This window comes from Pyrus communis, chromosome 14 (genome assembly GCF_041283825.1).
Source record: "Pyrus communis isolate YQ-2024b chromosome 14, ASM4128382v1, whole genome shotgun sequence".
In the NCBI taxonomy this organism is placed as follows: domain Eukaryota; kingdom Viridiplantae; phylum Streptophyta; class Magnoliopsida; order Rosales; family Rosaceae; genus Pyrus; species Pyrus communis.
The window spans coordinates 26,600,634-26,615,648 of record NC_142578.1 but is presented as its reverse complement, the minus strand read 5'-3'; the positions used below and the strand labels follow the sequence as shown (position 1 = coordinate 26,615,648).

General features: G+C 36.7%; 2 protein-coding genes and 1 long non-coding RNA gene across 5 annotated transcripts; 2 read left to right on the top strand and 1 right to left on the bottom strand.

Moving 5' to 3' along the window:
- Window positions 1-480: 480 nt before the first annotated feature.
- LOC137712456 (aquaporin SIP1-1) lies at window positions 481-5,087 on the bottom strand. Of its 3 annotated transcripts, none has more exons than XM_068451527.2 (4): window positions 4,864-5,087; window positions 4,237-4,572; window positions 3,645-3,917; window positions 481-976 (listed from the first exon to the last, which is right to left on the bottom strand). In XM_068451527.2, exons 2-4 carry the CDS (start codon window positions 4,531-4,533, stop codon window positions 818-820), a joined length of 729 nt encoding a protein of 242 aa, XP_068307628.2. In that variant the 5' UTR covers window positions 4,534-4,572; window positions 4,864-5,087; the 3' UTR covers window positions 481-817. The 3 variants fall into 3 exon arrangements, with proteins under 3 accessions (XP_068307628.2, XP_068307627.2, XP_088540442.1); XM_088684316.1 differs by adding an exon at window positions 1,180-1,261 and having other exon boundaries at window positions 637-976; window positions 4,237-5,033; XM_068451526.2 differs by having other exon boundaries at window positions 4,237-5,087.
- A 1,334-nt stretch (window positions 5,088-6,421) lies between these two features.
- Window positions 6,422-7,036, top strand: LOC137713264 (uncharacterized). The gene has a single exon (XM_068452553.2). It carries the CDS (start codon window positions 6,422-6,424, stop codon window positions 7,034-7,036), a length of 615 nt encoding a protein of 204 aa, XP_068308654.2.
- Window positions 7,037-13,996: 6,960 nt separating this feature from the next.
- LOC148691500 (uncharacterized) lies at window positions 13,997-15,015 on the top strand. The gene is made up of 2 exons (XR_015955998.1): window positions 13,997-14,670; window positions 14,782-15,015. It is a non-coding gene; the product is annotated as an uncharacterized LOC148691500 (long non-coding RNA).

Here is a 15,015-nt window from a genome sequence, read left to right as displayed (position 1 = left end):
TAATGGGTGACGGACATCAAAGCAAACCAATAGTTGTAAGGGGACACAGGTTGTCGTGGAGCAATGGTAAGAAATGGTAAAGTCTGAGCCAAAATCCCCAAAATCAAAGGATGAAAACCTTGAGAAGTAGGCAGGTTATTTCTTTACAGGATGTAAAATGGTTGGTTACTCTATAGTCATTTTTACAAAGATACTTTGAGGGTGGAGAATAAAATGATATCGAACTGGTCATCAAGAAACTCAAATCTAAGATTACACACTTACAAATAGAAAATAATATCACTGGACTATAACAGTAATTGAACTTTTACTATTTAAATTTTCCCCGGCTTTCCTTGATGTCTGAACGAAGTAACAAAGCTAGTTGGTACACAAACGCACATGATCAGAATGACCCCAAGCGCTGCGCTATGCCTTTTATTACTATCCAAGTTCGAAAAGCAAAGTATTAGTTTACTTCATTCAAGAGTCCAGAATCCATTAACCCAAAATTCCAAATGCCTTAGAAAAATATATCAATAAAAAAGAGAATGACAGGAACTGTACGGTTGGCGAGGACTGCTATCCAACCCAGTTATTAACATTGCTTTTGTCCAACACAGCAAATCAAACCATTGCCAACGCAACATGCGCGCATTTCGTTTCTGTAACTAGACGGCTAATTTTATTTGATCCACAATTTGAAGACTGTTTTTACCAACACTAAGGTCAGTCCTCAATACAGCTTAAGGTTTATCTAGTGTACTGATTGAAAATGTCTGAAAAAACTACACTAACCAGAATTATATTCAGGTTGACCAAAAACAGAGACTCATATTCAGGCCTTCTTGGTCTTCTTCTTTTTGGAAGGTGGGGGAGGAAAGAGCACACGGAAGACCCAACCAGCCAATATTGCTCCTATGAAGGGGCAAATCCAATAAACATAAAACTGCTCCCACGTGTTGTGCCAATTGTTTACATATGCCCAACCAAATGCCTGCAAAGACCACAAGTAATACATTTTGTAAGAGCTCTAGACATGCTACAGCTTCCATAATTGTACATCTAAACGAACCATCTCATATTTTTTTTCAAAACAAATGACACCGAAGATTAGCAGGAGCAGATCAAGAAAAGAGAGGAATAATTTGTGCCAAAAATAAAAAAGATGATGATAAATAATTCAATTCCAACACATACCTCAAGGGTTCTTGGTTTCCTAGACTAGCCATTCGCTTCTCATTCATAAATGCAATTCCATCTTAAAATGACAGCTCACATTCTAAAAACCATTCAATCAAACACCATGGGGGTAAATGCCACTAGTACCCATGCAAAGTAAACTGGCAACTCAACAAAGAAAACTGCCTTCTCTTCCCACAAAGGAATAGCAAAAACAATGAATCATTGATCAGTCTATGCTCATTCGGCTTAAGACCAACAAAACTTATAGAATATACCTAAATTATGGAAGGTCTAGATTTGACCAATCCAAATTTCAAATGGTCAAGATTGTAAGCACATGTATCCTTTTATAAAGAGAACCTATCGTATAAGCAACTGTGTGAATACAACAAATGATCAAAACTTGTATCCCGAGTTGAGTTAGCATTTATGCATAAATGTGCTTGTTTGGGAAGACCATTAGTATCTGAACTTGTCTAATGTTAAAAAAGAGACAGAAAAAATCACATCTCATGGGAATGAAAATAAGACTGGTATTGACCTTCTCATATATCCATAGTGGTACTGTGAATAATCAAAAATTAAATTCTGTAAGAGATGAAAACAAACCTAACAGTCCTCTTCAACCGACGCAGTATCCCCTTCAATGAGGTCAATAGATAGTGTAGGAAAATAGGCTAGTTAACCTAAACTAAAACTTCATCAGTATGATTTAGGTTGTCTCTTTTGAACCTGCTTACCATATACTTTATCTCAAACTTTTCCAAACTAAGTGCCAACATCTTTCTGTCGATTAAGAAATCATCATTTCATAACAGTATCATTTCAATCATCTGTCAGTCTGATTTAAGTATTTTCAATGATCAATGATTTTGTTGGACACAACGGCTTCGCTTGCAAATGACCAGGAAAGCACTATAAATTCAAAATTAAGGAGAGGCAAAATCATCATCAGTTGCAAGAGAACTCAAATATATGCCTAACGGGATGTTCTCCTTGGGTTGTGCTTAATGTACAGAACAGTGGAGTTTTTTAACTGAAGTAAGAACACAAATTATACATCTTACTCTCTTCGTCCCAAGAAGAATAGGTGGGAAAAAAGCATCCCAAGTAGACAATAATAATGCATTCACACTAGACTATTCAATCTGCATTTCATACATAAACCCCAACTGCACCTGTTTAAACTGTAAACACCAAGAAACCACTGACATGGTTAAATATTTTGAGAAAATTATATCATTTTGTGCCTTGACTTTTTTTTTGGTACCCAGAAATCCCCAAATCCGCTTCACCTAGTTGGACTCAAAAAAGGGCCTCCACCAAGCCCTACAACCTTTTGCGACATGACTTTTCAAAATGGGAAAATGGTTTCATATAAAGGAAGGTAGGAAATTATAAAGAATAAGGAAACATTGCATGTTTACTTTAACAACTAAATTTCAATGTTTTCTCAGTTTTGCAAAGAGATATTACTATCCTCAGAATTTTGAAACAACTAATGCCATGAGGGGAAAGATGTCAAGGATAAAATCAAGAGTTCTCTTTGTCAAACTTATGATGGAAGGTTGGCCATAACGGATTGTGGAAATAGAAATAGAAACAGATATAAATAGTTTTCTAAACTCTATAAGATGTCAAGTATTCGTTACTTAATCGATTAGAAGAAAAAAAACATGTTCCTATATTTAAGCCTCCATCTTCCTCTCCTCAGAAGTGCAAAAAGCGCGTTGGCTGGAGATTTCTTAGAGAAGAGGGATCACCAGACAAATGTGGGAAAAAGAAAGGTGAGGTTCTTAGTCCTCAAAAGGAAAATTGAGATGTGATAACTAAAAGATTTATTAGAAAAAATGGAAGGGCATTATGATGGAAGCCAAAAGGAACTTCAATGGGGAAATTATGATTCTCACTCAAGACCTCACCTAGTAAATTGGGAAAGGGTCTGGCAACTGGGGGTCTATGTTCCTTTTTTCTTCTTTTTCTCTATTTCCTATCACTATCTTCTATATTGTTCTTACTGTACTTGTGTCTATTATCCTGTTTACAGAAAGGAAGATATCATTCTCTTACTTCCATGTATCCCATAGATCATATATTGACAACTGTGTTACAATCAAAACATAAAGCCGAGGAGCATAATAGCAATGTTGTGTTCACCAAAGGGACGTAGGGTACTCAATACTACAATACAAAATATTTCATCACCGTATGCAAGGTTCATTCCTAATAAGAGGAAAATTGCAAGCAAAGAATCAACAAGTAAAAACAATAAATTTTCTTCAAGCATAAGTTCGCATTGTATGATATAAATCGCCAATACAAGCGGTCAAAAAAGAAGAAACATAGCATAATAGACACATTTGGTAAAAGTGTAATCCTCACTATAATGGTGATGTTGTATTAAGTTTAATACGATTCCTACCAGTGCAAGGAATATATATGGTATAGGCAGAAAAGAAAGAAGGACATGGTTTGCTTACGTTGGCAGGATTCATTGAAGGGCCGGTATACACAGAACCAGTAACAACCAATGCAACAGTAACCACAGCGAGCAGCCACATTTTGAGAACTGAGCTACGAGGACCCTTGAGTATGATTACGAGGACAAGAAAGGAGATGATGAAAGTCAAGACCCCCTCAGCAATAGCGCCGGTATGCGAGTCAACTTTTAAGGAAGGGCCTCCAAGCATGTGCTTGTATTGCTGCGGCATGACCTCATTAATGGCCAGTGCTCCACCCACAGCACCCAAAGCCTGTGGAATGGAAGGTGTAGAGTCCAACGTTAAACTTAAGCATACCATTTTGGGTTCGTTTATACACATATTATGGTTCGGAGTTGGGGTGGAGAGAGAGTCATATAAGTGAATTTCTTTGTTGAAAGAGAGAGTAGATTCTGTTAGTTAAATTGCAACAGCAGAGCAGCTAATTGAAATTGAATTATTTTTCATATGAAAAATGGAATAAAAGAATTGAATTGAACACAGATTGAGTAAAGATCGAATAAAGAGAGTAATCAATCAATTGAATTATTATGATTAAGGAAGGAACAGGATTGAGCGGTTACATCCTGACCTGGGCAGGAAAGCGGAGGGCCATGGAGAAGAGGTTGTCGGAGCCAAGGCCGGCAGCGTAAAAGGAGGCAGTGCCCGTGGGGTTGAAGCTGGCGCCGCCCAAGGAGTCTCCGATGAAGGTGAAGACGAAGACAAGCAGGAAGACAAGGGCGGTGGTGATGAAGAGAGGGGGCCAGGCGAGGGCTTGAACGCCAACGGCAGTAGCGATAAGGGTCGTGAGTAGGCCAAGCGTGGATGCGCAGGAAATCCACAAGAAGGTCAGCACCGCGTCTCCAGCTGCTGCCTTGATCGCACCCATCTCTCAGAGTCAGACTCTCTCCTTCCTTGGTCCAATTGTCTGTTGTGATTATAAGATAGATAGATTAGCAGTAGCAGTCTAGCCGAGCAGAGCAGATACAATTCTTCTGATTTGTGCCTTGGTGATTATCTTGTCAAGCAATCAACACATAGAATTCTTCTTCCAGCTTCAAGATTTAAGATTCAAGACTCACGACGCACAACAGAGCACAGCAGCATTTGCCATTGGAATTTACAACAATAAATTAAAAATAAATAATTGATAATAATGAGTGCCTGGGATGGATGGGCAATCTCTAAAATATTATTATATTGTAAGAGAGGGATGTACCTAATCCCAAATCCCGTAATCCGAATCGATTATCAAATTCCAGGAGATGAGATGAGAATTTTGGTGGTGGTGGAGAGGAGATATTCCTTAGCAGTTTGGAGTTTAGCAGGCAGAGACAGGAGGCAGAATAGGGTTCCAAATCTTTGCACGCTATTCACCACCACGAGACCAATCACTCACAGCAACCCGCCCTCCTTAAACCGTAAGAAATGTTTTTTACTCTCTTTCTCCCCTGTTTTTAATTTCTATTTTATTCATAAAAATATTAACACATAAAAAACTTCTTCACTTTTTTTTAAGGAAAATATGGATGATTACCATTTTGGGTTGAGATAAAAGTAAAACAAGACCCTTATATTTTGGTCATTATTATGATTATGATTCTAAAAAACACTCACGCTAGCTGAGCGACAGATTTGAGCCTAGACGTCCAAACAAACTAGATAGATTTTTATTTTTTAAATAAATTTATTATATAATATATAAATAAGTGCATGTTTATATTAAAATTTTAGAAAAGATAAAATGAAAAATAAATAAATACATAAATAAATATTTATTATAAAATTTAAATATTATGTAAAGTTAGACCATCTCCAGTAGTTGGGCTAAAAGCCAAATATTTTAGTTCGAAAAATTTAGTTTTTAGTCCAGAAACAGCTTTTATGCTCCAACCGTTCTGGTCTAAAATTTTAGCCCGGGATTATTAAAGAATGAACTTAGGCTATTTTTTTTCTTAAATTAATTTTTTTTAAATAAATATGTAGACTATCGTAAATTAATTTTATAAACATTTTAATATAAAACAATTTAAATTCCGATAAATATTGAAAAATCACTAAATTTTCTACAAATCAAGCCTTCAACTTTTACCAATCTTTCAACCCTGAGCTAACCTTCAATTCACCAACCTTTCAACACCAAATTTTCAATTCACCAACCGTTAAACAACAAACTTTCAACTTTCACCAACCATTCAACACTAAACTTTCAACTTTCACCAATCGTTCAACTTTCATCAATCATCTTCTATATAAACATATGTCCAATATTTGTTGATCACATAACCTTTCAACCTTCAATCATCCTACATATTCACCAATCTTTCAACTTTTAAAGAGTTTTTGTTTCCCAAAAGTTCTCAATATCTCATCAATGGGTGATAGAAGAAGGCATAGCATGGCAATGCAGATGGCACAATACCAAGCAATGATCGAGATTAAGGATGCATAATTGTTCAATGCTGAAGTTAAACTTATCAATTCGTTTATGCAATCTGAGCACCATGGCGAATTTAGCTATTGTGGTTCTGTCACGGGCCGTTCATATGTGCAGCATGATAAAGAAGAGTGTTATGACCAAATGATGAAAAATTATTTCATCGAACATCCGAGATTTCCTGCTCATGATTTTCAGAGGCGGTTTCGGATGAGGAGATAGCTTTTTTGAAAGCATCTTGAATGCAGTTGTCAATCATGACCACTACTTTGCAAGGAGGCTAGATGCCGTAGGCCGACAAGGTCTATCACCTCATCAGAAGCTCACATCTGCTTTTCACATGCTAACTAATGGGTGCTCTGCAGACTCAACTGATGAGTATTGCCGACTTGCAAAAAGTACTGCTATTGAGAACCTAAAGCGCTTCTATAAGGTAATTGAAGGCATATATGGAGCCACATACCTCCGCAACCCAAATTGTGAAGACTTGAAGAGGCTTCTATGCAAGGCAGACAAAATAGGCTTCCCTAACATGATAGGAAGTCTCGATTGCATGCATTGGGAGTGGAAGAATTGTCCTACTGCTTGGGCTGGCCAATTCAAAGGTCGTCATGACAAGCCAAACATCGTGCTCGAGGCTGTGGCGTCTTACGACACATGGATTTGGCATGCTTTCTTCGGCGCTCCTGGATCAAACAATAATATCAACGTTCTTTGGTCTTCTCCTTTGTTTAATACTGTTGCCAATGAATGGGCACCAGAATTTCGGTACAAGGTAAATGGTAATAGGTATGAGCTAGGTTACTCTCTAACTGATGGTATTTATCCTAGTTGGTTTACCTTTGTCAAAAGTTTTTCTCATCCCGATAGTGCAAAGAAGAAATTATTTTCGCAGAGGCAAGAGTCTTACAGGAAGGATGTGGAGAAAGTGTTCGGGATCCTACAAGCTCGATAGGCCATTGTTAAAGGGCCTGCACGATTTTAGCAGTCCGAAGACCTCCATTCAATCATGATGACGTGCATAATTTTGCACAACATGATTGTGGAAGATAAGTACATCGAAATTGAAGAAGATTTAGACGAAGATGTGGATGATGACCAACCAACACATGCGAGAGCTATTGCAAGAGATGTTGAATATCTCGCTCCAACCACATATGAGCCCCGACAGGATAGGGTCACCTTGAGTGAGTATATGAGACGTTTAAATAGAATTCAAGCTTCTCAATGTCATGACACACTCCGCAAGGATTTGGTTGAGCATGTATAGCGCCGAGAAAGTGAACGTTGATGATGTTGGTTAAGCATTTATGTAATAATTTTAAGTGTACTATGCTGTTATTTTCTAGTAATAAATTTAAGTGTCTTCTTGTGCAAAGTATTTTGTCTAATACATTGGATAAATTATTGAATGGAGGTTGAATTATTGTAGGAATCTATTCTACATCAAAGTGTGGAATAATAAGACATAAATTATTGGATAATTAATAAGACATAAATTTAATAAAGTACATAAACCACATAAACTTAATACAACCGATAATTCATAAACCACATAATTCATAAACTATATAAACTTAATACCAATGACAATTAATAAACTTAATTCATAAAGCACATAATTAAAATACACTACATAAACTTAACAATCATATCCACCATCTTCACTTGGTGATGGACTTCATTGAAATGTTGGGATATAGGGTTTAGAGGATTCATCATCTTGAAACATACTCCTTGATGCAGACTTTCGCATAATTTCCTTTTGCTTACCACGTAAGAACTTCTTCCTCTTTGGAGTGTATTTGCTGAGGTCCTTCAACATGAATTCAATTTCAAACCTATTTTCCTTCCTATCCGAGATTTCCTTCATTTGCAAATGCATTCGAGCTGCTTCTTCTTGGCGAGCGCTATGAGTTTTGTTCAATTTTGCAATTCCGGTATCAAAGTGTCCACTCATCGGATCTTGGGACTTCCTTTTTTTCTTTGCTTCCTTTTGCTTATCTCTTCCCGGGGGCCTTGCAAAAGAAGGAGATGGGGTCATTTCATCAACACCTTCATCGACACTTTTATCTCCAGTGTTTGTCTGTGCAGCTGCACATTGAAATAATCTTCCTCATTGTTGGTCCGCATCGGTTCCCCACCTCAGACAATCCTTAAGGAGGTCCCAAGCATGTTGCAACTTAAAGACTTGATTTTTTGGTGTTACTCTTGTCTTGTAAATTTCCATTGCTTTGTCACCCTATGCAAAAAATACATAAAAATAATTAGTTGCAACATAATATTATGTACATGACAAGTAAAATATCAAGAACAAAACTCACAATTTCTGTAGCGCTCCTTCCACTAGCCATGCCAACCACGGCTCTCTCCAAGCTTCCTTCCATAAAGTGTCTGCTTTGTTCATAGTCTTTCACTGATCATAAACACCGCCACCATCCCGCCCGTCGCCCTTGTAGTTTTCTTGAAACTTTGCAATGATTTTATCCCACAAAACCTTCTTATTTTGATTTGTGTCAACTGCACCATCTTCGCTAACAGAAACCCATGCCAAGCATAGAGCAACATCTTCCTCACAGGTCCAATTACGACCTCTAATATGCTCTCTTGCCATGTTGAACAATTTGGAAATGGAAAGAAATGGCAGAAAGATAAATTGGAAGAATTGGAAGAGAAAATTGAGTTTTGTGTGGATGTTTGAACAAATACATAGGTATTTATAGAGTTTTTGGGTGAATTTTGAGTTAAATAATTTTTTTAAATTATGTTAGCCATTGGATTTAAATTTGGACTGTTAGATCTTTTTTTTTACCGTTAGATTTGATTATATTCGATCTCAGCCGTTGGATTCAATGTATTTTAAAATAACATATTTTAAAAAAATCAAATTTGAATCTGGACCGTTGGATCAACCAACGGTCTATGAAAACCAGCCATTGGATTGAAAATGTAGCCATTGGACTGCATTGGGTGGCCAACAAACCACTGACAGCGGGGCCCACCCCTGTCGGGAACGAATTGCAGGCGCTTCGCGTGTGGCGCATTGGAGCGTGAACAGGCCAAGACTGGCCCAATGGCCAGTGAGTCCAATCGTGCCGCCCGGGGGGGGGGGGGGGTGTGGGGGGCCAAATCTGGGGGGTATTTGGCCCAGCTTTAACATTTGGCATTTAGCCTAATGTTTTAGCATGGGTTGGAGATGGTTTGTGGGGGGGGGGGAATTTAGCATTTAGCCTACCATTGGAAGTGATCTTATAGAGTTCCTTTTAAGACAAACAGACAAACACGTTTAAATTACCATTGGGCCATCTATTCTTTGAAAAAAAAGGTTGGGCCAGATTTAGGGGGTGTAGTCAAACTAAGATTTTAAAGGATTTTATAAGATTTAAGAGGATTAAAGATTCCTACAAAATTCATATGGATTTTAAAGAATTTGAATAGATTGTGGTGGAAGGATTTGAAATCCTGGGGGTGAGGTTGGATTCTTTTTAGTCTTGGTTATAGCTCTCAAATCCCACAAAATCCACAATTTATTGAAATCCTCTAAAATCTTAATTTGTTGAATACACTTAGATTTTAATGGATTTTAAAATCTTTTAATTGACTATACCTAGATTTGAAAGGATTCTAAAATCCATTAAAATCTTTAATTGACTATACTTAGATTTGAATGGATTCTAAAATCCTTTAAAATCTTTTAATTGACTACACTAGGATTTTAAAGTCTTTTAAAATCCTCTCAAATCCGAGTTTGACTACACCCTTAAAAGAATTTCAATTGACATTTAATTGAAAAAAAAAACCCTAACCACAAAACATAAGTTGTCACCCTGATTGACTACACCCTTAAAAGAATTTCAACTGACATTTAATTGAAAAAAAAAAACCTAACCACAAAACATAAGTTGTCACCCTGACTCACCCACCCCACCTTTTGTTCTCTTAAAACGGTGATTGTGAGTCGATGTCTCTCTCTCTTCTTTCTCACTCTCTGCAACTTACTCCCATCGTCCTTTCGCACTCTCTGAAGAACCCACCTTCACTCCCATCTTCCTATTCTCACCCAAGTGAGGTCTGTCCAGAACCACAACCCACCTTCTACAGAACCAGACTGTCAAAAATTGTAGATTTGCAGTGGTGAACCGATGATGCAGATATCTGCATATGCTGAATCTTAAATTACAGCGCCTCGATTGCTGCCTAGGCGGCTGCCTATTTCCTCCCTGCTTTCGTAAATGTCTTGACCGAAACCGCAGCGGAGCTCTGCCGTTCAACCCTAGGCAGTTGCGCCGATTTTTAAAACACTGGTTACGGTAAAAGTAAAAACAAATCCCGTATTTATGTAGTATAGGCCCAATGCTCAATGAGCGGTTATGACATTTTCATTTTATCCTTTTTCATTTTAAAAGGCTAGCAAACGATAATCAAGCGTAGTATGTTTCGAGTATGAAAATTTGAGTTGACAGACGTAAGAATGTTACAAATATTATAATATTAAGTAAATTGTAACAATGGTCACTCAACTTTAATCAAATTGGAGTAATACTCATTCAATTAAAAATCCATTACTATTGGTCTCTCAACTCATCAAAATATGTAGTTATGATCATTTTCCTCAACTTCGTCAAAATTTTGTCAAAATAAGTTATGTTGGAATGACCATTGCTACAATTGGGATCCTTCAACTTATCAAAACGTGTAGCTATGGTCTTTTTCGTCAACTTTGTCAGAATTTTGTCAAAATGAGTTATGTTGGAAGAATCATTGGTACAATTGGGTTAAAGTTGAGGGATCATTTCTCTAATTGGATTAAAGTTAAGAAACCAATGGTAATAAATTTTTAGTTGATGGACCATAGCTGCACGTTTTGATGAGTTAAGAGACCAATGGTAATGAATTTTTAGTTAAGGAATCATTGTTCGAATTGAGTTAAAGTTAATGGATAATTGCTACAAAATTCACATATACCTAAGAAAGTGATAATATTTCAGCACAAGCATGTGCCAGTGCATCATATTCAAACTCAAAATTGGAACAAAACACAACCAACCTATTTTGTAGTTGTGAGAGCCTGAAGTTGGAGCAAGCCAATGAACTTTTGAAAAGAAATACCAAGATAAAGGGTACTTCCAAGTAACAAATAGTACACTTTGCAATAATGAGATGAGTATTGGTTCTGGTAACCATGAAGTAAGCAAACATGGCTAACAGTATAAGCGAGACATGAGCGAGCAAAAGTTAGGTATTAGAGAGAATCAACAAGATGGCAATACTCAGAGAGGTCGGTTGAGGTGTCGTATTGTGATTGGACATTCGGCTCTTCGCAGCAATAGGAGTAGAACAAGATTTAGCCTCCAACATGTCAATCCGCTTGAGAAGATCCAAGGCGTACTTAGTTTGAGTGAGGCAGAGACTGGTAAGATAATTATGAACTTTGACTTAATTTACATTTTAATTTTAATTTTAATTTTTTACTTTTTATTAAAAATATAAGTTAAAGAGTTTACATTATTAAATGAAGTTTAAACGAATGACTAAATGTTATTGAATGAGATATGTCACAAAGATGTCACAAAAGATTTTGTATGGAGAAGATTTGATCTCAAAGCTTAACCATTCTTCTACTTGTATGGCCAATAAGAAAAGCCCAAAAGAAAGGTTCTTGATAGTGTTAGTTCATAATAAGCCAACAATAATATGGTTTAAATTCGTTTTTTGCAAGAATTGAATTAAGATTGTGAGATCTCTCATTTACAAATAGAGAGAGATATCACTAGACCGGAGTACTGAGTGGTTAATATAGACATCTAGCAAACTTTTTACGTAATGTACGCATCTACCCTTATTTGATCATATCTAACTGCCATTGGTTTCACATTGGTGGGCGTGATTACTCAATAAATCGAATCAGAAACAGGTTTTTTTATTTTAATTTAATTATTTTTTTGAAATAAAATTTCTTCCTAATTTCAAAATTCTTAGAGTATTCAAATTTTTTTTTTAAATTAATTCTATCTTGAAATTTTCAGTAGATAATTTAATTTTTATATTCACAAATTTGTAAATTTATGAATGTATATAATTGATTTTGCCCTTAATATATGGTAGGTATTTGTTTCTATTTGTAATTATGTTAATTTATAGGTAATATGATTATGATGGGCACTTATTTTGTGTATAATATATTAATATTAATATAAATTATTTGTTTTTAATAGTTTCTATTTAGTAATACGGTCTAATTAGGGGTGAGCAAATGGATTTTAGACCCGCTGGTCGGGGTAGGTCCAAGCGGATCTAGGCAGATACATAGCGTATCTAAAGGGGTGTACTCAATTGAGATTTTGAAAGATTTTAATGAATTTATAAATCTATGTATTTTGATGGAGTTTAATTGTTTGGTAGAGACTCTATATAAAATTTTGATTTAATTCCCTTAAAATCTCAAGGGGAGATGCAAGATTTGTGAATGCGTAAAGTACACTAGGAAATCTCTCCAATTTTCTTGAATTCCTCAACTTTTTAAAATTCTTCTTATTACATATATCTGACTGTTATAAAGTTTTTAAAATCCTAATTGAACACATAAAAATTTATGGAAATTTTAACAAATCATCTTAAAATCCCAATTGAATACACTCTCCTAAACATTTTTTTTGAGAAAAATGGGTGGGCCGAGGTGGAGGAAATGATGAGGCGGGGCAGATCCAAAATCAGAGAATCAGGCACCAGTTCAAACTATTTCTCCCGTCGGATTATTGGATTGGATGATCACACCTCCACTCCACCGAGTGATTGGATTTTTTTTTCTCGCTTAGACACAATCTTTTTTCTCACTTTTCTCTCCCATTCATTCATGTATTGAGTCACCCCACTCGGACCGAATAAAAAAAAAAACCGATCAATTTGGTTTTAATCAGGTTTTTTGTCGGTTCGGTACAAAAATCAAACCGTTTATTAGTATTTTCAGTTTGGTATCAGTTCATTAAACCGAATCAAATCGATTATTTTTTTAATTTGTTCGGCCACGTGGCAGGGTTTGATGCTAATCGAGTCCATACAACACCTTAACACACATATCAATCTATTCTCACTCTCTCGTGTGAGATCCCATATTTTCATAATATTATTTGGAGATATTAGAGTCAATTGGAGATGTATAGTACATTTCAACCATGTTAGGTGTTATGCATGTTACAAGCAAGTGATTTCATGCTTACTAATACATGACTAAGCTTTATAGCTTAGCCAAGTGGACAAGACCAAAGCAGAAATGGCTTTGAACTTGCTTACAAAGGACATGTGTGTATGTGACTCATGAAATTTAAGCAGGAGGTGGCTATTTGTGAGAAGACACAAGTGCTTAGTGAGCACTCTACATAGTGACCATGTGAAGCTACATAGGTGGACCTGTTGTGCTTTTTGTAGACATCGAAATTTCGGTGAAACAAATGTTCACCAACGTATTAAAGTTTTGACGTGTTAGGGCATACGTGGCATACGCCACGTGTCGTACAAATTGTACGCACGGCGTGTGACCCAACAAAATAGGAAGAAATACCCTTGGATGATTAAACAAGTTTTTCTGCTCAATTTGGGCAATGACAAGGTAAGCACATTTCAATCCATTACGGATCAAAGCAAGTTTTTCTCATTTGGGCAATGACAAAGCAAGCACACTTCAAGTTTAAAATTGTATTAAGTGGGAAATTAGGCCATAAATAAGACCACTTCAATTTCAATATTGCATTAAGTGGAAAATTAGGCCATATGTTAGACCACTTCAATTTCAATGTTGCATTAAGTGGGAAAATTAGGTAATAGTGCTTGGGTGGGAAAATTTTGTGGTGGTGATTCATTCTCAAAGCCTATAAATAGGTTTCTCCATCAAGGTATCAAGCATCAAGGAATTCACAAATACATTTTCTCTACTCCCAAATTGGAAGAGAATTCACCAAAGTCCTCGATAGTTTTGAAACTCTAGAGCTTTCAAGCATCCAACCTCCCAAATCCCCAAGAATTCCGAAGGATCAAGAAAGCTCTCTTCGTTCTTCGTCAAATCCTCCTTCAAGATCAAGCCCTAACGGCATTTGAAGAACTTTCACAAATTCAAGATTAAGCCCCGACAGCCCTTGAAGAAAGTGTTTATCGTTCATCATCCGTTCATCCTAAGATCAAGCCCCAACGGCCCTTTGGATCAACAATATCAACAAATCCACACATCCAACCGTTCTTCAAGATCAAGCCCAAAAGCCCTTGAAGATCTGTTCATCACCATTCTTCAAGATCAAGCCCAAAAGCCTTTGAAGAAATCCGCACAACCATTCTTCAAGATCAAGCCCAAAAGCCCCTTGAAGACCCGTTCATCAACCTTCAAAGATCAAGCCCTAAAGGCCCTTGAAGAAACTTCCCTCAACCTTCAAGATCAAGCCCCAACGACCCTTGAAGAAACTTCAAACCGTTCATCCAAGATCAAGCCTCGACGGCTCTTGGATCAATCGCACATCCACAATCAACACCTTACGGAGATCGAATCAGAGGATCAAATTGTAAAGAGATTGCAACTCCAAAATTAACACAAAATATTATTTTGTACGCGTGTTCTTGTTTCAGGAAATTCCGTGTCCACAGTAGGTTTTCACCTATAATTGTTATAATTTTATTTGTGAGTTCATGTTAAAATTCTATGTTTCTGCATTGTAGGTCTCACTTGGGTTGTCAAGTCATTGCAAAACCTGAACTTGATGGAATTCGTTTAGCAATTCCAGCTGCCACTCGAAACTTTGATGTTGATGGCTATGTTCCTAAACCGCACTAGAGATGATGCACCTGAACTTGATGGAATTTTTTTAGCTATTCCTGCTGCCACCCGGAGTAATGATTGTGGAATAGTTGGTTGAGTGTAACGTATAACTTCAGAGTTTTGGAGCTCCTGTA

Bases quoted from the DNA above. Each gene is read 5' to 3' on its own strand.
- LOC137712456 (XM_068451526.2), bottom strand. From the start codon at position 4,533: ATGGGTGCGATCAAGGCAGCAGCTGGAGACGCGGTGCTGACCTTCTTG. The intron at 3,918-4,236 runs GTCAGGATGTAA...TCCATTCCACAG, and splicing joins CCCTCCGCTTTCCTGCCCAG to GCTTTGGGTGCTGTGGGTGG. The intron at 977-3,644 runs GTAAGCAAACCA...TGGTCTTTGCAG, and splicing joins CTTCAATGAATCCTGCCAAC to GCATTTGGTTGGGCATATGT.
- LOC137713264 (XM_068452553.2), top strand. From the start codon at position 6,422: ATGCTAACTAATGGGTGCTCTGCAGACTCAACTGATGAGTATTGCCGA.